Source organism: Hippoglossus stenolepis, chromosome 15 (genome assembly GCF_022539355.2).
Source record: "Hippoglossus stenolepis isolate QCI-W04-F060 chromosome 15, HSTE1.2, whole genome shotgun sequence".
NCBI lineage: Eukaryota > Metazoa > Chordata > Actinopteri > Pleuronectiformes > Pleuronectidae > Hippoglossus > Hippoglossus stenolepis.
In genome coordinates, this window is record NC_061497.1 from 10,990,911 (window position 1) to 11,015,401 (window position 24,491).

General features: G+C 42.2%; 1 protein-coding gene across 2 annotated transcripts in view; it reads left to right on the forward strand.

Moving 5' to 3' along the window:
- The first annotated feature begins 1,395 nt into the window (after positions 1–1,395).
- LOC118122428 (neuronal migration protein doublecortin) overlaps positions 1,396–24,491 on the forward strand; it is a 29,377-nt gene continuing 6,281 nt past the window's right edge. The window contains exons 1-5 of one of the 2 annotated variants that reach the window (XM_035179141.2): positions 1,396–1,592; positions 4,222–4,647; positions 7,825–8,165; positions 20,473–20,581; positions 24,384–24,473. In XM_035179141.2, the coding sequence (XP_035035032.1) occupies positions 4,284–4,647; positions 7,825–8,165; positions 20,473–20,581; positions 24,384–24,473 (904 nt within the window). In that variant the 5' untranslated portion in view covers positions 1,396–1,592; positions 4,222–4,283. The remainder of the gene's footprint in view (positions 1,593–4,221; positions 4,648–7,824; positions 8,166–20,472; positions 20,582–24,383; positions 24,474–24,491) is intronic. The other variant, XM_035179143.2, reaches the window with a different exon arrangement.

A 24,491-nucleotide genomic window follows, 5' to 3' on the forward strand; every position in this document is an offset into this window, starting at 1 on the left:
GTCCAGACACTTCAAGGTATTTCACAACAATGGAGTTCATTTGTTTGGCGAAGTTTGGCCTAACGTAGCGTTTGTGTTTCCCTTTGCACATTTTGGCCTGATGGGAGTATCGTGTGACACCTCTGAAGCTCCACATCTCACCTTTCCCCCGGTGTGTGACACTGACCGTGGAGCCCCGAGTATCCTGACTGAGCTTTTAGTGAAATGAACACCGTGCCGCAAACACGCTTTTTACTCCAACCGGTTACAGAGCCACAAGTTTGAGGAAGGTTCACATCGCCGTCCCCCTTTGTAATTTAATATAACATCACTGTGAGCAATGTTGGCTTCATAGTGAGGAGGTGTTTTGGTTTCCTCAGTGTGACAGATCCTGCCTGTGTAGTATCTTGAAAATACCTTGTCACACAAACTGACTTGTAAGTTCATACAAAGCCATTTCTTCTGGTGGAGAGTTTCTGTCTCTTTTCATCACCAGATATTTGTGCATAGTCCAAACCGAGGTTCAGGATTTTGTTACATTGTTTATATTTGATCTGGTTAGTTTTGGTTTCCTTTGTAATTTAGGGAGTTTAATACTTTTGTATGGCCTACGTGAATCCTGTCGTAGTCACCTATCCCCTGTGTCTACCTATACTTGACAATGATTGGTTTGTAATATGCACCTGACATGGTCGTGTTGAGAATTTGGCTCTAGTATTCACTCACTTTCTTTTTACTTACTTATTTCTTCTTCTTTAATGATGTCTCAACTTCCTGCAATCAGTCGGAAAGGCCGAACTATACAAAAATAACATTTTCACGCTGCGAAAGAACCAAACTATGGTTCTGGACCGAGACCACCTCATTTGGTCACACAAAATGTTGTTTCGCTGGTCCAAACCTCGCTCTGAGGCCCCTTTCTCACTTGTTATTTTGGTTCTGACTAAATGAAAAGTCTGAAGGTCCAGACGAAACAAGGTAGTTGTCAAAGCTTCACAATTGGGCCAACGATGCAACTGTTTGCTGCACAATTGAGCAAAACACTCCTCCTGGCGATCCTGACAGCCACGCCCAACTGTGGCTCCAACAGACAGGAAGCCTCCAACTGGTGTTTTTTGTCAAAACTTGACAAATTTTTGATGATTTTGACCCAGTTTAAGTTCCCATGGAAAACCACAGTCTTGTAGAGTCATTAGAAAATAAATGTAGGGTGCTGAAATCAGGAATCGCTCCAGACAGAATACAGAACCCTCATATGCATCATGAGGTCTCTAACCCCAAATTGTAAAATAATCTGCATTCATCCATGCACGCCTCCACTATGACATGCACCTTTCTGGTGGAACTGATCCTCAGCTCCACCCCAGCCCCACACTGACTGGTACCTCCGGTTATTTCCACGGTGGGCGGGTCCGAGACTCATTGGCTTTAGGACCCAGTGGAGGCAGGCGGCAGCAGCAGCGGCTCGGGCTCTCAGACTGAAGGCAGACAAAGGCGAGGAGAGAGACGGCGTGCTTCTTCCATCCTGCTGCAGAGACTCACTCCCCCCCTTCCACGCTCACACACGCGCACACACACCCTTCACTCCTCCGCCGGCAGCAGCAGAGACGCAGGTAAGTCCTCCGCTTGGTGGGATCATCCTCAGACTTTGCTGATCCGGGCAGACATTGAATTGGGCTGCTTTAGACTCGCGAGTGGGTCAATTCAGTGAACACAGTGGGCATTAACGTGTTGGATGAATGATTTTATATTCGAGGTGATCAGATGTGAGCAGGTGGATTGTGAGGAGGTGTAGTGCCCCTCCCCTCTTTTTTTTTTTTCTCTGGAGGAAAACTTGCATTTTGTGCAGCTGCTGCTCTGCGGCCATGTGGCCTCACCTCCTCCATCCCGCATAAAGGAGAAGAAGTGAGGCATCAGGAAACTTTTCTCTTTGTGGGTGTGATGTGAAAGCAGCTTTATCTAGCAGGATGCGAGAGATAAAGTAGATGCGTGTGTGTGGTTCAGTTCTGATGTGGAGAGAGTCATGCTGTGGTGTTGAGGGGGAGTGGGAGGCTTGTTCAGGAGCAGGAAAAAAAAAATATCATGAGTGTTGCTGCTGCTGCTTAAAATGTGAATCTGGATTTAATGTCATGATAAAACCTCTGCAGTGCATCGATCTGCCACAAAAAGGGAGGCGATCATGATGTCATGTCACATAGCTGTGCACTGGAACTGTTTGATGAGTGTCCTGTGTGGGAGAAGCCTGGTGCTGCACCTCCTGGACTCGGCAGCAGCAGTGGTGGTGGTGGTGGTGATGATGTCACTGTCTGAGACAATGGACCGTCCTAGTTGATGCTCCACTGGGGAAGGGTCACACTCCGATCTGCCCATTATGCTGCAGCAGATGGGCTCCAAACCTGGCCTTTGTCAGCTGAGGAGCACCCATTCTGCTCAAGTCCCACCCCTCATCAGGGAGCCTGTCATAAAACGCCAGTCAGCAGCAGCAGCAGCAGCAGAACCAGGGGTTCAAGCTGAGAGTGGAGGGCCCCACCACATGGATGGGTGGCGGCACCATGTGTCTTATCTTGCATGCTGTACTGTATATGCATACGAATATAAAGGGCTTTAAACGATATCAATCATTATCACAAAATCATTTTCATCCACAGCAATATAACCAAACTCTAATGTTGCTTATGCATTATGCAACACGTAATCGATCGACCATAGGTTTGTAAAGTGTTTGTCTTTTTCTCTACCCATGAAGAAGAGTTTAAAGCCTCAACCTTCACAAAATCAGGTTTTAAACTCAACAGAATTATGAATGTGACATTTATCGTGATAACATCGATGTTGATATAATTTGTCAGTATTGTTCAGCCCTACTTTAAATCGTGGAAAACCACAAAGGAAAGATTCAGTGAGCGAATGAGCCGTGTCAGACAATTTCATTGGCTGATTTTCATGAAACAAAATGGTGTAAGGGACAGACAAGAGATTACTGAAGGGATTTTCCTTTACTTTATAATATGTTCATTGGACGTAGGACTGGACGATGTTGGAGATAAATATCATGAGCTTAATTTTCTTATTAACAAATGTGATAAATCCCAGATCAATCGACTAGCCAATCAAATAATTAATGAAATCAATTCTGCAGCAGAACAAAGCCTGAAGAGGTTCAAGTTTTACTCTGATTGAAAACGGAACAATTCCTCTCGTGGGAGAAGCTCAAACAAAAGTGCAGTTGAAATTAATCAAACGAGTAATGTCAGTTTCTATGGACTAATTCATTAATCAACAACGATCAGTGTTCTGTTGTTCAGGAAACAACGGACATGTGGAACCATTTTGTTTCATAGTTTGGAAAAAAACAACCAAATTTACATGTGATGTCATCATGATGCAGCCCTTCTTAAATAATGGTGACTCATGGTGTTGTATGAAATGGTGATAAAATGAATTTAAGACGGAAGATTCCAAACCTATGTGTTAACAAGCCACTTAGAGTTGAGCTGTGTTTAAAGAGCTTTGACCTTTCAGTCGATACTGTCAAGTCCTGTCGGCTAATGAAGACCTGCAAGTGAAACAAGTGACATGCACGACACTTATTTATTCTGCTTCTCAGTTTGTGATTTGAGATCACTCGTGTTTTAAAGAACACGCCATGAATAAGGAGATTATGTCAGTGGAGCAGGGCTTTAAACAGGGCACAGATAACTTCCTCTTCAATGTCGGTATTTATGTTTGACAGCCGTGTAAAAGTTTTCAACATGAAATATATGTTTTTAATATGAAATTCATGTTTTAATGAGTTTTTGCTCTGGGTTTGGGAGTATGCTTACTCTGCTCAAGTCGGAGGTTAACCGGGAAAGACTGGTTGTAAAATGGGAAAGCTGCTCTAGCCAGTCCATCTTGTAGCATAAATTGTTAATTGTTTTAATGGCTAAAGGTGCATGATTTAAATTTATCCTAAGAACCTTTAAAATCCCCACGATTTGCAAAATATGGGGAAAATGTGATGACGGCTTCCACTAAGGTTCAAATGTGGAATGATTGCAAAACATATATTATAGATTAGAATGGATATTCAGACTCTGACTTTACCTGTTGCTGTACTCCTGACATTTGAGTCTTCTGGTCCATGTTTTTGGATCAAGCCAAAAGATGAAAACCCAATGTTGTATTACAAATAATATACTATTATTTCAGTATTTTACTTTACGATGCCTCACATACACTGTTTTGCTTTTTTTTTCTTAGACTCTTCAGAGCTGGTCACCACCACCACACATTCGTCACAACCATCACAACTTTCAGTCATCATGGAGCTAGATTTTGGACATTTTGACGAGCGAGACAAGGCATCCCGCACCCCGCGGGGAGGGCGCCTGAATGGACTCCCCAGCCCGACCCACAGCGCCCACTGCAGCTTTTACCGCACACGCACCCTGCAGGCCCTCAGCAATGAGAAGAAAGCCAAAAAGGTGCGCTTCTACCGCAACGGAGACCGCTACTTCAAGGGCATCGTGTACGCTGTGGCCGGCGACCGATTTCGCACCTTTGACGCCCTCCTGGCTGACCTCACGCGCTCACTTTCCGACCACATCAACTTGCCACAGGGCGTCCGCTTCATCTTTACTATTGATGGCACCCTGAAGATCGAATCCTTGGATGAGCTAGAGGAAGGTAAGCATTGTTTTACCCCCACCCCCCTAAGCTCTTATCTGATTTAATGCATCTCCTTCATGGGATACCGGATTGTTTGGATTATCAATTGCTTTGTCCGCCAGTAGAGCTGCCCTGGTGAGATCAAACTGAGACATTATAGGCCACCATGCTAAAGAAGATCAAGTCAGTTTCTGCGCTGAGAAGATTTAGAAGAATAACATTTCCAGTTTTCTGAGATTAGAAGTCTTATCTGTCTGGTCTAGACTCCTATAATCTCTCATATGATGTAGTAACTTTTTAATCTGGTGGGTTACTTTGGGGCAGTTCAGTGACTTGGTGGCAGTTTGAAAAATCTTTCAAACTGTTTCTCTCTCTTTGCCTGACTGAGAAATCATCATTCATTCACAAACTGGTTTATATCCCATGTTACTCATAATAAATAGTATTTCATGATTCAGCTGTTGAAGATTTCCCGCTGACGGAGTTGAAAGCAGGTCCTCTTCCTTGGTCGTAATGGGGCTCAGGGATCTCAGTTTTCGGATGTTTAGCTTAGACCCAGCATGGTTCATACTGAGCTGTAGCGTCAGCTCTCTGCAGCTCAGCATGGGCTAAATGGTTCATTATCAGACAGCGTTAGGATCTGACTCTAAAAAGAAATGTCCGGTGCCAATTTATGAGGGATTTTCAACTGCCAAATCTTTTTTATAGTGTATTCAAAACATAAAAAGAAAACCTGATTAATTAGTCAAGGCATTTTACATTCTGACTAATTTCAAACTATTACTGCTTTTCTTGATAATCAGTTGTTCAAGCTTTATGAGCAGCTGCCGTCGTATCTGTTAGTGTCTGTATTTGGCATCAGAGGGATGATCCGAGCAAAGAAATGATTCAGATTCATGTTGTGGAAGTTGCCAACCTGATTTTGACAGATTTGTGGCAATGGCATCTCCTTGGCACCCGACAGGATGATCCATGCATGCACAGAGGAAAGCCATAAATTGGCAAAACCCCTTTTTTGAGGACAATATTTTGATCTCGCCAGATTCTTAAATCAATCTAAATATTCAAATGATTCTCAGGATTAAATTTAAAATCTATGGAAGAGACCCAACCTTAAGCTCTGCCCTTCTTGCTGAGAAACTTTATTTTATGAGACTTCTCTAAAGAAGCTTGAAGAAGTACTGCAGCTTATTTTGTCCAAAATGAGGCGATCATCTCTGCTACTTGAGCTGCTTAGGCGAGTAGGAGTGTGTGTGTGTGTGTGTGTGTGTTGAGTGCAGTAAAGGGGCTGCACAGTAAAGACTATGGGTGGTGGGGGGCATTTCGTTGTGCTTCCTCTTGTGGGTTGTAATTAATTGCTCAATCTCTTGTGCACAGTGTAATCCTGTTGTGTGCCTTTTGTCTTTGCAGTCATTTCTCCACTTTTGGCCTAATTGTTGCCTTCTGGATTCTCCCTATTGCCAAATGTTCTCTTTATCTCTCTTCCCCCTGCTGCCTTTTGTCTTAACTGTAGCTCCTCAGCACAATCTGCTGTAGAAACTGTAGGTCAGTGAATGACAAAGAAAATTACTGTAGATTATTTAGAGAGCTGTAAGAAGGATGGGACAATTCAGAAGTACATTTGTGATGATGCGGAATATGAGCATATCACTGAGGTTAGGGCTGTGCAATGTCACTAAAATCTCATATCCTGATCTAGATCTTTACATATCCAGAGAACAATACTTATCATGATGTAGATCATTTTCTGTAAAATCTTATCTAGTTTTTTGTACATTTTGCAGTGTAACTTGGGGTTGTTTACCTAGACTTGATATAAAGATTGACATCCTCCCCCATCCAGAAATTAAACTAAAATATCCCAGATGGGCACGCCGCCATTTTGCAGTCTGCACATTAGCAATCGGGGGAGTGAAGGCACGGTCACAAAGTCCCGCCGATACACTCGTGCACGACCATCGTCAAATCAGTTTCTACTTTAAATAAACAAAAATCATCTTTGCGAAAAATGTATTTGACATTTTTTTCAATTTTTTGTTTAGTCCATGTCCCATATGCTAACATGGAGAAAGGAGGATTCATTGGAGTTATACTGGAGCAAGCCACCAGGTAGTGATCTGGCTTCACTTACGGAGAATTTTCATCGTCCTTTATGTACATCTTGTATCTGCAGCTGTTATCCTCTTACTTCTTTGCAGTTTTTTTTATATGATTTGCCGAGGATCAAAGGCTCTTATAATGTCAGATTTTCTTTGTACCTTCTCGCTCCGTAGACTCTCTGTTCTGTTTGACATGATTCTTGCGTAGGTGGTAAAGGAGTTTAGTTGGATTTGAGTGTGTTGTGGCGGCATAATTAACATAAAGTCTGGATTTGTGCTTCAGACTTTATGTGAAACCTGCTGACAGAAGTAACTCCTCTTTTAGCTATGATCTTGTTCATCTTTGACTAATCTGAGTTCTTTCCCTGTTCAAAATGACCATGTTTAGCGTTGCGTTCACTCTCCTCCATGTTGGCTTCCTTTGGGGAGTTTAGGAATTATAAAGGGAAATTAGTGACACAAGAAAATTAGGGATGAAACACAATATGAAATGATAAATGTATTTCTATCAGCACTGTCCTTACTGAAGTCCTCCTTTTAATGTGCATTGTAATATAGGTCTAATGAAGCCGAAGGGAATATTTTAACTCAAAACCAGAATGAGTCTTCAAAGTGTGAAGATGTGTCTCTACTGTATTGTTATTACTGTCGGTCTGTACCGTACAGCTCAGGTACTGTTGGACTGGTTTGTGCTGTGGTCTCGTGGGAGATCTTTGAAGTTTTAGTTTTTTCCTATAGCACCAGACATACATGCAGGTGGGAGTTATGGTACATCATTATTCATTATTCATGATCACTGTGCAATAGACCGTTTTAATTCTCAGCAAGGTCTGAAAATCAAACTGACACCATCTGCAGTTTGCACTATATTCTTCAACAAAGAGAGAACGAGTTTTAGTTGTGACATTAGATCGAACTGAGATGAAATCAGAGGTGTTACATTTTCTCCCACTGGTCTTGACATCTGATCGTTTGGGTTCCTGCAGGTTGGAATGTTTCTGATTGGACACCTCTGGGACTCTCGGGTGTCAGAGTTGAACCGCTGAATGTGTTACAACACACTAACCCAATTTTTTTTTTTATTTTGTCATCGCAGGGGAAAGCTACGTTTGTGCATCAGAGAACTTGTTCAAGAAGGTCGACTACACAAAGAACGTCAACCCCAACTGGTCTGTGAATGTAAAGGCCTCTGCGAGCCAGAAGAACATGCAGTCCTTAGCCGCCAAGGCCGCGGGCGAGACCAGGGAGACCAAGGACTTTGTTCGCCCCAAGCTTGTGACGGTGATGCGCAGTGGCGTGAAGCCGCGCAAGGCTGTGCGCATTCTGCTCAACAAGAAAACGGCACACTCCTTCGAGCAGGTCCTCACCGACATCACAGAGGCCATAAAACTTGAAAGTGGGATCGTGAAGAGGATCTACACACTTGATGGCAAGCAGGTACGTCTCACTTTCAGTCATCTTACATCACGCTCTCAGATAAGACCTTCGATTAGAGCTTAACAGTGGTTACAAATCATTGTAAATAGTCTGTATTGGGATAGGATGCGTAGTTTCTTTGATCTTAAAAAGATTTAGTAGTCTTGTACCCTTGTAACAATATCTTTTCAGCATCAAATATTTAGTGGTCAGTATTCATCTCCTAGCTGGACTTAAAACTATTTTTATAAGGTTTCTCTAAACTGTCAATGGAGAAAATGATTGGGAAATGTACTTCCAGAACCGGAGCTGTTCTAAAAGTGGGCGGTCACTGTTGCGCTCTATATTTGCAGCTGGAAACCTGTAATTGGGTCTAAATGTGCATATGAAAAACTCAAAACAGCTAAAACTCAAAGGTACCAAGATTTTTGTGTTCATAATAAAGCTCTGTTCTGGGAATGAAGATGGTGGAGCACATAAGTTAAAGTTACACAATAGGAACAATTGTGGTCTGGATTGAGAACAGGTCATTATTCCTATGTCCGCCCACACCCAGGCAGGTATCGCCAGCATCAAAAGAAGCAGGAAACCAAATGATGTGTTCGTCAATGCAAGAAAAAAAGACAAAATGCTATTGTCCTCTCTGACCATAAGTCAACAGCGGCCAGTTCATGAGAACCTTGGGAACCATGAGAACAACCTGAGTGAAAAATGACCTTCATTGTCTGCAGTCTTTGTTCTCACGTTCACTCTCACACAACATATTCTCCTGTCTTGTGGTTCAGGTCATTAGTATCCTGTCCACCTGCCTTTTGTTGTGCAGTTAGTTTTTAGGCCACAGGTATTTTTCTTTAGTAGATCTGCGATTTGAAAAGCTCAAGTCCTGGGAAGTTCTGCCCTCCACCCACTATGGCCGGGTACAAAGAGTCAAGCCCTGTATTGTTGTGTTTGATCATTTTGTCCCCCTTTGTTGCTTTAGGGTGGTGCATGCAGGTATTTAAATAAAACGCTGAAACTTGAATTTACTCTGAACATTTAAAAATCCTTGCAATATGCTGACCTCAGAAAACATCTGAGGTTGAGAGTTAAAACACTTTTTTAAGCTTCCTATCGTCCTAGAGAAAGTCAGTCTGTCAAAGACACGTCTGGATCCTCATCATTAATTCCCTATGTGATGATGGTGCTCGAGTTGTTGAGGTCTGAAATGCACACGTCTTGCTCCATGTAACAGAAGCCACAGAGTAAAGTGTCCTGAGCGAGCTTGACGACTCTCTGGAGTTCACTGAATGGGATCCTCTGGCCGATGTAGCCAAACAGAATTCAGGGCACAGGAATCCCCATGAGAAGAACCTGCAGAGAGCCAGTTTCCACTGGCTGGCTGTGGGCAGTAAAAACACGCACTGACGTCAAAACTCTGTAATATACACCACAGTGTGGGATTAAAGGCAATATGCTGCCTGAATTACAAAAATACAAATCCCAGTCCGGAGCAAAAAGTGCTTATTCACTTATTCACTGTGGCATTCATGAACATTGATGCTGCACCTCCAACAATCTTTATTTCACTTTATTGAAATGTTGAACCCTGCATCCTGATGTCCATTGGGTAACTGGCTCACTGAGTTTACTCTGATTGGCTAGTTCATACTGATGCCTAATTTGCTTACCTGCTAAATACAATTAGCAAATTATATATATTTTTTCTTTTTGGCTCTTACAGTTTTGAGATAAAGTTTCTCCACATAGATAAATAGCCCGGTCAATCTGTAACTTCACATTTGTAAAGGGCAGAGATGTTCTGATACCATTTTTCCCTCCCTGATACAGATTTTGATACCTGGACTTTGTGTTTGACCGATACTGAGTACCGATCTGATATGGGTACATTAGACAAAACCAAAAACTCACATTATTTATAAAATTTATAACAAATTTAACTGCTGTATGCTACCAACCCTGTATGGAAGAGATGATTGCTATCATTGAAAACAAATACATACAGAGAATGTACAACATAGAGCTTCTTTTATTATCTAGTTTGACAGTAGTAACTGAAAAAGAACACAAATTAATAAACGAATCTTGAAACTAAAGTCTTGCATAAAGTACTCGTCACCAATTTATTTGTGGGATTTTCCAGCATGAAATTTTGCCAAATTGTTGACATTTTAGGTAGCTCAGTAACGCTACACTACCAGAAATCCCTTCTTCTTCGCAGCTCTAAAAACAGGCAACTACTCCTTTTGGATCAAAGAAGAAGTTAGTTAGAAAAGAAAATCCCAGTTTCATCTGAATTAAACTAATATACTACTAGACATGGTATGAAATCGTTACATAGATTTGTGTACTCGCAGATGCCCCACCTGGCATTTTGGCAGTATCACAGGCCTTGGTATCAGAACCTCTCTAGTAAAGGCAAGAAAATGTTTTTACATGTTAGACTGTGTTTGATAGAAGGCTTGGCATTGTCACATATAAGCGGTACAATTATTTCTTGTATAGACTATTATCTCCAATCCAGGTTTACCATGAAGTTATCAGAATCTAAAGTATATTCGATTAGAATAATATGTGGGTTAAAATCTGGGCACAGATGCAAAAGCACAGAGATCAAATGATCTGTATGAACTTGGGCTAAAAGTCACTCCTGGGGGAAGACTATTGTTTTCTCTTCACACAGCCATAAAAGCACATGATGTTTTATTCATGTTTGAGCTTTAATGGAACAATCTGGAAGGACAAACAGCCACCAGGCAAGGTCACTTCAACTGGGAGGACGTGGAGAGGTGTCTGAGATCCTCTGGGTCGTCTATATCCTTCATATCAAGATGTGTATGACTTCGTAAAGTAATAAATAAAATGTTAGAGTCCTGTGGTCCAAGGAAAAATGTTATTTTGGTTATACAAGTATATTATCTTCCGTGCAGTGGGGAGTGACCTCATCTAAAACCTCTCGCACGTCTCACCTGCATTTTTGCTGCAGAGATCACATAGCTTTTGTTTTCCAGTCTATTGCAATGAACGGAGGCGTGGATGCGGAGCAGTCACGGAAGCATGTGTGGATGTGCATACGGACATCTGTTCTTCAGTCCCCTCTTTGATATGGTTAAATGTTCACAAATCCTCGTGTGGGGACCTTTTTGTCCTGTATTATTCATTACAGATGGACTGGGGATTGTGGCCTGCTGAGCTCCTGTAGGTTGTACCTCTTGTTTTTTTTTCTTTTTTTACTTTGTAGTAATAAGGCACATGTGTGTATTGGAGGAGGGGCGGAGCGCTGCATTGATAGATTAGGGAATTTGATTTTAATGCTCTCTCCCATGGGTGCAGTCTGGCCGCCCTGGGCGTTGCACAGATTTTCTTCCTACAGAAACACTTGTGTTGTTTGGACATTCTTATCATCTTGTAGGATGTTACAGTCGTTGTTATATTTATGTGCATTTATCTTTGTGGTCAGGTTTCATCTTCATTTTTTTCCTTGCTATGAATTTTTAATGATTATTGCTTCCCACAAAATATATTTAATAGCACATCCCATGCTTTAGCCATCCCAATCAGAGCATATTGATCCTGTTGTCATCGCGGTAGCAATAGATGGATTATTTCATGACCAGTGTCCATTGACTCGTGCCGGCGCCTCGTGGCAATGCGCAGAAATGTGGGGAAAATGCTGCACACGTTTATTGCGGCGCCTTTGTGTGCAGAGGCACACTGCAGCTGCTCTGTGGTGGAGGTGATATGGTAGAGGCAATATTGATGCAGCGCCCGCCCCTCCCTGACTCTGCGTTGATCCTCCTCTTCCCATTCCGTTGCGATAGCTGCTGGGACCGGTTGCTAGGAGACCACATCTCGGGCACAAAGAGAGCCCAGCTGGTGTGGACTGGTCTGTCAGATACCACATCCTGTAGTGGGTGTGAGGGTCTATCAATGCGAGTCTTTGGTTTAAAAAAAATCACATGTCACATTATTATTTCTTTACCTGTGTACATTCCATCATGGGCTGTAGTGATGTTTGATTGTGAAAGATTCATTTGTGCTCGACTAAAAGGTTGCACAGGTTGTGTTTTCTATCTTTTTTTATTTTTATTTTTTTAAATGGCTGCTCCTCAGGCTGAATTTTGGCGTATTCCTCAGTGCTGTGTCGACTGTAAAGACAGCCTGTCGTCCTCTCTTTGTCCGGGAACAAAATCACTCCAATTTTCCCCTCAAATGTCGGTGCTTTTCACTTCAGTCAGGAAGGGTGGGGCCGGTGGATTCAGCAGTCATTTTCCATTCTAAGAGCAAATTAGGATCATTTTATTTCTGCTGATGGGGAGTAATTATTCACCGCTCCTCACAGCACAAAAAAAAAGTAGATTTTCTTGATTTGCCCTCACTGCTTCTAAAGGCTTCATTAAACCAGAGGGTTTATTTGATTGCTGGCACTCTATTCTGCATTCTTCTGTGAGAGAGGTGTCTGCACAGGAGAATACTTCTGATTTGCATTTAAGATCTACGACGTGTTCAGCAGAATTGCAGCTTGGGTGGTTGCCAAATCCGAATATCATTTGTAAAAAGAAAAAATGTGTATTGGAGGGTCCATTGTGCTGCTGTGTGATTTGTCCTTGTGAATTGCCTTTGATGCAGGATTGCAGAGGAGTCTCTTCACAGATTTGAGTGTCCTTTATTCCAAGCTGGTTTTAGAATGAAGACTTAAAAAAAACAGAATAATATTAAATATATAATAAAATGAGTCACAGAAGAAAAGAAACGGATGCTTCAGGCACAAGGTCACACCGTTATTGTCGAAGAACAAAAGATTCAAATTCGCTTTAAAAGTTCATAACTGATGCTGCAAAAATAATTCACTGAATGGGAGATGGATAGAGGCGTGGGTTCAGGGCTTCCAGTATCCAGTAACGGGGAAGAAAAGCCTGATTCTTCCTGGTTATCAGCGCTCGTGCAGTCTGCCTGCTCTCTGCCATGCTGCAGAAGCAGTTGTCATGGCAATAAGCTCCGCTGTAATGGATTCAGGTTTTGACAATGGCTGTAATACGCTGAGTGTGCTCTTTACGCAGGGTCTTACCTGCCTGCTCTCTGCTCCTCACCTGTCACCACAGCCGCATCTCACACACACACACACACACACACACACACACACACACACACACACACACACACACACACACACACACACACACACACACACACACACACACACACAGAGGCAGATAGTCAGGCTGATGGAGGGGCGCGGCCCCCACGATGAAGCATCCCGGGCAGGCATGGCAACCCATATGCATCCTCTGTCCCCCCCACAACCCCCCTTCCTGCACGAACGCCACATCAACAAGTGAGCATGACCGCGGCGGGGCGGGGGTTGGTGGCAGGATTTAATAATGTTAAGACCACATCAGTCATCCAAATGGAAAGCCTGCTTCCTCGGGGCTCGGGGAGGGGCGGGGGTTAAAACAACATCAGGCACCAGCTGGTCCCCATGACTGTGCAGATATTGCAGCCTAACTGGCTCATCTGTGCTCCAAATGCATCCGGGGGGAAAAAAAAAACCTGCAGTAGCACTCAGACTGTACTGGTGCATCAAGGTCACCGACAGGTCAGAGAAGAAACCAGCGAGAAACATTTCCTGATGCCCAAATATGGGTTTTCTTTATATTTGAATTCACTGTTTTTGATTTGACTGTAACCATTAACCTAGCTGTTGTTAGAAAATCTGCCAATTTAATATGATTTTTTTGTGTTTTTCAAGCTCTTTTCATTGTCTATGAGACACTGAAATAAGATGGACAAAATGGAGACTGTGTTCTGGAGGAATATTCTGCTCATTGCAGAGGCTGATATTGATCCAACAGTGAAGCAGTGTGTGTGTGTGGGTGTTTCCTCATGGGTTGCAAACCAGGTCTTACTGGCTCTTTTTCCGCCTTTTTGAATCTTTTTTTACACTTCCTCCAACACAGCTCGGTAATCCTGAGACTACACAATGTGATATTTAATGAAAATGTATCTGCTCACTGTAGGATTTGTTGTTTGTCTTTAACTCAAACTTGAATTGATTACTATGCACTCAACCGTACACCTAACGCAGTCACATCCTCGCATGCCTGTGACGTATTAATTAAAACATGATATTCTGACAATAAAGAAAAAAAACTATTATATTCTTGATTCAAAATCTTGATTATAAATCTCGTCTCATGAGAAACTACTAAACCCCTTTGAACATCGCGCAGATGTAACGAACCAGTCGACCACTCGCAGACATTTCCTGCTCCAACAAAAGAGTCTTTCTTCGGAATAGACGTCTCTTTCACAAGTCCTCGATTATTATGATAATGTGGTGCTGATGGGCCAAGGATTATGTGTTTTATTTTTATACTATATTATAGATATGCTCCACATTTCTCATTTTAACTCAGGCAGCAGGCTTATCCTCTGAAGTTCCCCCTGTAACACGACACTTACGACTTTATTCTTAAAAAATTACAACTTTAAACTTGAAGTCTTTGAATTTTTCCCCTTTTTGAAGTGTCCCTTGTACTCGTATCTGCCAATGCACAGAAAGCACAGTAAAATAGAAAATGCTGCAGTGTGCACCCCCACTGAAGACTTTTTTAAAAAACAGCTTTACAGTGCAGTACTTCTACAGAAGTGAGAGGAGAACCTCATGGGCTGAGATGACTCCTCTATGGTGTTTTTATTATTTAAGGATGTATTTTCTGCTGACTCATTAACGCTGGAGTTAAGTCTTTACTGTTAGTCACAGCAGCACAGGTTAGATGAGACGCCCAGGTCACGACAGGGAGTCGGCTTTACTTCCTTTGCAAGGAGATCAATTAACATGGACGTGTGGAGTCAAAGTGACTGATGAGTCCTGAGGTCCAGTTTCTCTCCGCTAATTCATTTCTGCTGAAGTGAATACAGGTCAGCTGCACGTCGAAGACAAATGACACATGGGCTTTGTTTGAAGGTTTTCTGCCACTTCACACAAATTAAACTCCGCAATAGAAATGGTCCACCAGTGCCCACATTGGTATTTTTGCTCACTCTGTAATTTCTTGAAACATCTTTAAATAACTCATACCTCTAAAATTTGCACAACAATTTGTACATTTGTCACCAAAGTTGGTCCAATATACACATAAAACACATTGACATAAAAGATTTAATTTAAAATCATGCACAAAAAATGTCTTACCACTGGATAAGTTATTTTTTAACGTTGTACATTATTCATTTTGTAGATCTTCCCATTTTCCCCTGCTCCTCTCCCACCTCTCTCCGGCACCACCCCAGGTTATCAACACGTATTTCACTTCACATTTGACGTCATTAAGAGCATAAAACTCGAGGAGAAAGACGGAGGCCTTGGATTGCTGCTGCAAAAAGAAAGACTCCTCTAGCTATTATGGTTTTTTATTTTGGATAGATTTTAAACAGGATCAGAAACAGAATCTTCTGCAGACAGTTAGGACCCAATCCCAGAATGTCCATTTTCAAAGGGTTACAGCCTTGGTCAGCCCAGATCATAATGGCTGTTCCTTTACCAACTGTTGTTGTAGTTGTGCCACACATACACACGGAAACCAGAGGTTTTGAAAACTTTGGAATTGAGGTAAAAGAGAAAAGGTTCATTCTGCAAAATACCCACATTAGTGTGGACAGAGTATAAAATAGATAGTTACCTGGTAGCTCCATTTATGAATTCTATCAAATTTGGAAACATCACCTCTGAGCTAATTTCCAGTAGTTTTGTGAACATTCATATAGCAGCAGAGAGACAAACTAGAGAAATGGCCTCAACTTGTGACCCACTATCTCCCCAACTACAGTGTTCTCAATTTCTAAATTTACCACTTGACCACTATCACCTAATGAAATGTCTGCATCTGTGGATGATTGGTCAGTTGGTCAATAAGGAACTCTGAATAATTCAGTTGTTGTGAAGTTGGTGGATGGGAGCGTATAGCTCATGGTGGATGGGTTAGTGTTTTCCTGGGGGTCTTTTGGTACTGACAGCTGGTGAGGCAGAGATTAGGGATGGGCTTGTTGGGACGGGGTGGGACAGGGGGTGGGGGGCACCTGGAGTCTGGAAGGAGCCAGTTCTTCATAAAAGCTTTTTTTTACGATTAACCCATCAATAAATATATACATATTGGTTCTGATGTGTGCGTTTGGCTGCGTGCACAGTGTGTAAATAAGCATGAAGGCTTGCAGAAATCAAAATGACATCATGTCATTTCATATTGTCCTTCTCCTGCCTCCTGTTGCCAGGTGGCTGTGGCTGATGCAGCTGACTGACCTTTTCAAATTGAGAGAGGATGCTTCTTAGCCTATATCCGAATGTTCCCTGAGCCGGCCTGCCCTTTCTTCACTGCAGCCACGTTTCAAAGAGACGCTGACATTTTGCTCTCGATGTGATTGCGTGCAAAGCGAACAGGTTGTCTCCTGTGTGTCTGTCAACTGTAGACAGATGTCAAAACTTACCGAGGCTTACAGCAACTGTTCATAGGCAGATTCCACTGGAGAGGAAAATAATACCTCACGATAATGTTTGTAATCAGAAGGTTGTGCACATGCAGGTCAGATTTGGATGATTGTTTTGAATGGCTGCAGGACATTTGATACACACTGTATATGAATTATTTGTAGGTTTAATGATGTAGAGAGGCCTGGTCTGAGACCTGCGTTGTATGATGTGCATCTCAAGTGATCACTGTGGGGAACTGGATTAATAGGATTTCTAAATAGGATTTAGTGTTGTTGCTAAGGACTGAAAAGAGGGGTGGACGTACCCAGGTTCAGAGCCTGCTGCCTTTTCATGAACTGCGTCATCATGCTCTCGAAGGTTTCTGACATGTTGCATTATAGGAATATCTTGGTTCAGAAGCGATGACAAATAAGTGGCAAAGCTGTTCTTGGCGAGATCGCTGTAATTTTTTGCTGTCGAGTCTACTGAGCCTCATAAAGTTAACAGTGCACTTTAAAGTGTGACTTACTCCATCTGCCAAGGAGGTTTTCATGGCTGTGATGACTGTCCTCAGGATTACTCTCAAAACTACTGAACTGATTTACATGAAATTTTATGGAGGGGTTAGAAGAAAGAACCCTTTTAAATTTTGGAGCGGATCCGGATAATCGGGTGGACCCAGGATCTTTCTCTTCGCTTTCTTTCATATGGCGAGATAGAGTATTGGCCTTGGTGGAGATAGCACTCGCTAAGCACCCTTCAGTCCCAGATATGTGAGACAAGAGACGACAAACAAATCAATCTATCAAATAAGTCCAGAAATCTGTCTGTGGCTGGAATATCTCGAGAACCGTTGATCTTTTCGGCTTCAGTCTTGGCGTGTGTGTTGTAAAGAGCCCAAGGAAATGCATGTCCAAGGGAATTGGACATTGTGATGCGTTCAATATTAATAAACTATGAAAAGACAGGCGACCAGCGCTCTGCAGCAGCAAAGCCTGGGACTCATCAACATAAGTGACATTTTCGATCATGACATCAGCGCTGAATCTCCAGTTCGGGCATCTGTGTACTGAGTTGAGGTTTGCTGAACTTTGAATGAACAGCCCTTTGTGCTGCAGCGGTGGTGCAGCTTCCGTGTTCTGCAGCTGGTCTTTATTTGCCGTGACTCAATTACTGCAGGTCACTTTCACAGTGTCTGAAAGAAAGATGCAACCAGCATCACCACAAGCCAAACAAACATTCCAGATGAGAGGGTTTAGAATGGCCACTGTACTAGTGCATCAAACTTGTCAAAACCCTGGATTTTCAATGTGTAAATTGCACTTGTCATTTTTGATTCCCCTCTCTGAACACGTTGAGTGGCAAGAAATGAACTAGTGCCGCCAAGTGGTCCTCTGCAATCAGAAACCAACAGAGAGAAGCTAATCATCTTTTCCTAATGGAGATTCTGTTAAGAGCGAGATTAAGGTAGCAGTCTGTTGGCTAAACACTTTATCCCTTTAATCAGCTCTGTTCTTAAAGCCATTAAAACATGGACTAGTCTCTACCCTCTCGCCCCATTCCATCCTGTGTTTTCCCATCTCCTCTCCTCCGCCCCGGTGGCCATGAGGGAAAAGGAACCTTTCTTAATGCTTTCATCTTGATTAACTGTCAGGTGCTGTTACTGCAGCACAACGGTTTAACCTAATGAAAGTAACATGTATCTGATCTCTTGATAATGAACAAAGAAAAAAAAAACCAAATGTGCAGCCTGTAAATTCAACCCCCGGCCGAAAAACCAATTAGATTTTGATCCCTGGAGTCAAAGCATCGTCTCTGTACCTCAGCGGGGAATCTGCCAGCCTGTATCTTGTGGGAACATTGTGGGAGGCGGAGAGGGTACAGCTGTTGGATGCCACGCCACCGAGTCACCAGCGCACACTTTTAGCGTGTCTAGCAGGACGGAGAACCAACTGGGCAGCTGCTGGGGTGCGGTGCTCCCAAATTATCTGCAGCTCATAGTTTAGATGTGTATCACAAAGGAAACCGTGATGCATCTTGACTATCTTGGCGAAGGTCCCAACAAAGGATAATCTTTCAGGCCACTCACAGAAACCTACAGATGGGCTCCGTCTGTGAGAGATTTAGTTTTTTAGAAAAAGTCAGAAAAAAGCCCAGAAAGTCACCTGGAATTAAATTAATGTGTCTTGATCCAGTAATTATAGTGATGAAGGATAAAACTTCTCAAAAGTTGTTGAAAGACGAACTGAAAATGAGACGAAGATGCTCTGGAAACAAATCTAACTTGCACCAGGAAGTAAAAACAAAACACCTTAACCAAAGGGGAAAGAGCTTTTGGGTTGAATGGCTTTAATAGGCGTGCCTGGTAACAGGGCCTGTATATTGGAGAGCAGCGGAGAAGGTGTGGCCCAGAGACATCTGTCCACTAAGTAGGCCATATTGTGTCAACAGCTGCTATAGTGAAAAGTCCCAGGGGACGGAGGTTTAGTCTTTTAAACATTACAGCGGAGGTGTAACTTTATCCTCTCTGTTTGAGCCTTTTTTATGCCTTTTGTGTGAATGTGTTTTGTTAATGAAGCTACTGTAGCTAAAGGCATGTTAACGAGACAAGTAACAGACAAAGGGACCGACCACCTGAGGCTGACTAAATCCTTTGGCTGGCAGACCACCACATCCTCTTTTTTTTACTCAGAGAATTTATCCACAGACTGTCCTTTTTTACCTCTGCCTTTGTTTGTGTTTGTTTGTTAGTTAGCAGGATTTTACAAAAGCTTTTCAATGGATTTCCAAGAAACTTAGGGAAACAAAGGATGCATTATGGGTCAGGGAAGGACCCCAAATATTATGGTGCAGATCCGAATCAGGGGGCGAATACAGGAATTCTTTTTCAGTTTCTTTAGCATTGTGAGGTAGAGCATTTTTCAAAATTTTCCAGAATAATTCATAGTTTTTTGATGGAAAAAAAACAAAGATACTCATGAGCGTGTGCAATTTTTGAGACAAACAAAATCTGGATCAAGTTAATTTGAATGTGGTTTCATGAGGGGACTGTTGGTGTAGGTATGCATTCTACTAAAGGCCATTCTACTTTAAATTAAATATACTTCACCATTTTAACACTACTTACATTTCATCAAACATGTGACTCCATCATTCATGGTGCTTCCTCTGCACAGGAATTGATAATGCCTCATGCTGTCTTAATGAATGATTAGTCCAGAATTTGCAGTTACACTTTATTATATTATGAATTCCCAACAGTCATTTAATCAGATTGATATGAACAGATGATTCCCTCCTGGCAAATGCACCCTCTTGGTGTCTTTAAGTCTCTCACTAGGGAGTGTAAAGGCTTTGATTTGCACTTAAGACAGACGTGTGTGTGTGGCTCTACCGCAGTGTTGGCCTGTCGGTCAGTGGTTCAGAGTGAAAAATCTTAGATGCGCAGCCATTCATAAGTTTCATGCTCTGATAAATATTTCTACTGACTTCTTCTCCACTGCCACAACATCCATGATCCTTTAACTTTCCTCAAGCAGCAGCATCATCAAATTAAAAGTTTAATTTGTCCAATACTTGATTGCAAGACTAGTGACTTTCCCATCAGCTTCAGTTGTACTTTGTGTTTGGTGCTTATGAGCAAATATTAAAATTCTAACCTTGAAAACCTTGGTGGGGAAAATGGTAAACAACGTACTTGCTCAGTGTTGTCATTGAGACCACGTTTGCATGCTGATATTAGTTCCTGCTGTGCACAGTACAGCCTCACAGAGCCACCTACATGGCTGCAGAGTCTTTCCCTTGATCGACCAGTTGAAGCCAAATAATCAAGGGTCTCATAAGTTCTGTCTCCTGTCTTCATAGGTGACCTGCCTTCAAGATTTCTTCGGCGATGACGATGTCTTCATTGCATGTGGACCAGAGAAATTCCGCTATGCCCAGGACGACTTCTCTCTGGATCAGAACGGTCCGGGTAACTTCTTCAGTCTATATTTTACATCATATAATAGCATAGACTGTATATAAGTGTACGGAAAACATCATATTTTGTGTGGTATGCCTTGTTCTACAAAATTATTATAAAATATTCATGCAGCAGTTACACATTACAGCAGTGAAAATGTCCTTGCATGCATAAGAGGGCTTTTGCACTGTTTATATCTGCATTTTGATTTAAAGAACTGTTATGTTCAATCATAGATCATTTGAAAGAATATTAATCTATATGTCTGGTAAACTCTTATAAGTCAATCAATGTAAACTTTACAGTATAGGCTACAGAGAATCAAATTTATATTATTAATGTTGTGTATGTTTCAAGATATTCAAATTCTGGACTCGCTGTTTTATACCATCTGGTTTGTAAACCTAATGATGACGAGATCAGCCTCATAATCTCATACTTATAATTAGATAGGGACAAAAAGGGAACATTTAATAAAGAAGTAAACTGAAGGAAAAGAATAAGCGTTAGAAAATGTAGAAAGATCTGTGAAATTCAACATGTTTCTGACATAATTCCCTTGGTCTCTATATCATGGAGCCTTAGCATATAAAATGTGTCATGTCTTTTGTGTGGAAACCCCCACATAAAGAGGAGAGCTAATTTGCTCCTGGGGTGGGTTTAATACACCAGTGTCCCCGTAAAAGATGTTATGCTCACTTCCATACTGTAGCTTTGTGAGGAGAAAAATTACGTATGTGAGAAGCAGGCCTAAAAAAGGCGGCGGGCGGCGAGAGAAGTGTGTTATCTGCAGCCGGCAGCAGAGGGAGGGAAAGGTAGAGGAGAAAGAGCCATTAATCTGTCCGGTGACAGGTTCAGGCCAGCTGATCTGTTGGTGCTGATACTGCCGAGAAGTGGTGGAGAGAAAATGTGAAACCAATCCTCTCAGTGAGTCTGTCCGCTCCCCGCAGACTTTGAAATACCCCTATTTTTAACAACCCACTTTCACCCAACGTCCCTCCTCCATGCATTCAGTATCGCACACAGATGTCCTTTAAATCTAAACGCTGCGCTGATTCAGTACAGGGCTGATTTGTCATCATGCTCCTTTCACCCCCTTCTCTCCTCCTGCTTCCTTGTCAGATCATGTTAGGATGGAGATTCCAGTTTATTTATAATGATCTGGGCCCTTTCCTCTCAGCATACTCGCCCCCATGGAACCAAATCTAAATTGTTTCATTCAATCTATGATAACCTCCGGGCGATGCTAAATAAAATGGCTGAGAGTCTCGAGCATCCAGACATGTCCTCAGTGGAGCAGAGACGGAGGAGAGAGGCCTGTCTGTGATACATCACATTACATTACGAAAACTGTGTATCCACAGTCCTCATCAGTCTGGATGCTTTATGATCACATCCTTTTGTTTCAGAAGGTAATTCTGATAATATAATGAGCTAGAATGGCTCTCAATAGAGCGCATACCACCGCCCAACCTTCCCCCTTAAGTTCAATCAAGCTGCACTAAATGTAAAACACTCATATCAGTGCGTGATTCGTTTATTTGCTGGAAAAACATTAAAAATTCTAAAGAATGTGGGGGGGAAAAAACCTGGATCTGCTGTCTGATCTAGATCTCCACCTAAATGTGTGCTCTTTGTGTTCTTTCCTGAACCATGCCACATCCTTCCACTAAGTTTTGTGGAAATCCATCCAGTAATTTTTGCGTAATCCTGCTAACTAATATCTCTTTTATACCAAAAGTAGAGGGTATACGTGGATGTGACTCTTTCTTCTTTACCCCTGTTGCTTCATGTTTGACTTCACAAATGCAGCGAAAACTGTGGCACCTCGCTGTCTTGCCAAATTAGCACATTCATCCGGGTGTCATGTTTCCATCACTGCCGATCAAAGCCAGAGCTGATAAAAACCTGTGTCTACTGCAGAGTCGTCTGACCCGGGAGTGAATGTCGATTTGTATCCATTCACATTGCAGACAAAAGCCAGATGTTAGTTGTTGTTTTTATAAAACATAACCTCCTCGGCGGTGGTAATAATTAAGTATATATGCAAACGTGGCAGACACAAGCAATAACAATGAAATAAACCTTGTTTTTTTTCCACTTACACTGATACATGCTTTTAATCTTGGGTTTGGCAGAATCACCAAAATAGATCTGAATCCCCAGTGGTTATTTTTCACATGTACGCCTCACGTTAAATACAAATCTATGCAGATGGACGTGTGGACAGAGTGGAGCACATGTGTACCTGCTACTCTTGTTTATGCAGCAACAGCGTCAGTTAAGGCTGAGGGGAAATCTGTGCAGACACTCTCCGGGGGGGGCTATTTTGAGACCACTGAGTGGACGAGACAAGCTGCCAGTCTGAAGCACTGTCAAAAGGCGCGGTGGCACACCTCGCACAAAACAATGGAACACAAATGTACTGTGTGTCTGCATGCAGCAGTGTGTGAAGGGTAAGAGAGGGAGAAGACAGACGTGGTCGATCCCGGGAGACGGAGGGAGGACAGATAGTATAATTAGCATCAAAAGTGGAAAAGAGGCGGGGGGTTGGGGGCTGAAAGTACAAACAGAGGGGACGATGCAGAGGGAGGGGTAGCAGTGAGTGGAGTCTGCCTACCCTGATTAATACAGCCACACTATATACACTGCATACATCTTTATGTGATAAAAATAAACTCACTGTCGCACATATACATAAATTTAAACAGCTCCTTCCTTCTCTTTTTTTTTTTTTTTTTTGTCTCACAAAACCGGGTGTGTTCCATGTTACTGAAAATACTCGGGGGAGAAAAGACACAACACAACACTGCTGGAATTAGACAGTTAAAGCTTTTTATTGTGTTGTGAAAATGAATGAAAGATAAGAAAAATTCAAAACCTACAATCTCAGCCCAATTTATGAGGAATTAAAATCAACTTCTGCCTCACTGACATATTAAAACTGGAGAAATAATGAGCCTGTGATCAGACCAGTGCATTGGTCATGTTGCATTTCATTTCCACGAATCAAAATGACAAATCAACAGGCAGCCGTTCAGTTTGCAATGACATCATTTTTATTCAGACTGATTTAAATATCTTATTTAGAAAGGTTTGCATTACACATGATCAGGATAGCATCTGAGTCCATATTATACTTTCAAGGCCCACTCCCCTGGAACTCTCCTTTGTTCCTCAAAGTTGCATTTTCCAAAATGTTCGTAATGAAAAAATTCCCCTCATGGCCTTAAAATGGCTCGAATGTAACTCTACGCCTTCTTTCCTCGTTTTGTGACTGGGATCTAGGACTATGCTAATATTCATAATATGCCCTCACAGCTCACCATTGGTCGAGGAGCCTTTTTTTCAGCTACTGAGCTCCACCCACAAGCTGACAGGATTGGTTTCTTGGGTTTGTGACAAGACAAATCCTGGCTGTCTGAGTCAGACTGGCATTTGTTAACTGCAGTGTTAATGCACTGTCACACACAGCAAACATCGCAGGTCAAAGTTCACCAGATTTGAACAACACCCGGAGCCACACTACGGATTTGCTTTGCCCACAGGGAGCAAACGACATGTTTAAAACCTGGATTTTAGATTTTTCATCCAAATGAGAACAAAAATCTCCCATTTTCTCACTTTAGTATTATCTAGCCTTGTCTAATATTAACGTTTTACTAGTTTTGCTTTATTATAACATTAATGTCAGACATTACGAATACCTTCAAACGTATTTTATCCAGACTTTATACTATATATTTTATACTCATCCAATTTCGGAAACTAGTGATAATCGTGCTTTCTTTTTGTTCTTCTGTCTCCACAGAGTGCAGGGTGATGAAGACGCCCAAAGCTCAGCGTGGTTCAGTGAAGAGTCCTGCTCCAATCAGGCGCATCAAGTCTCCTGCTGAATCAAGTGAGCCCATTACCATCT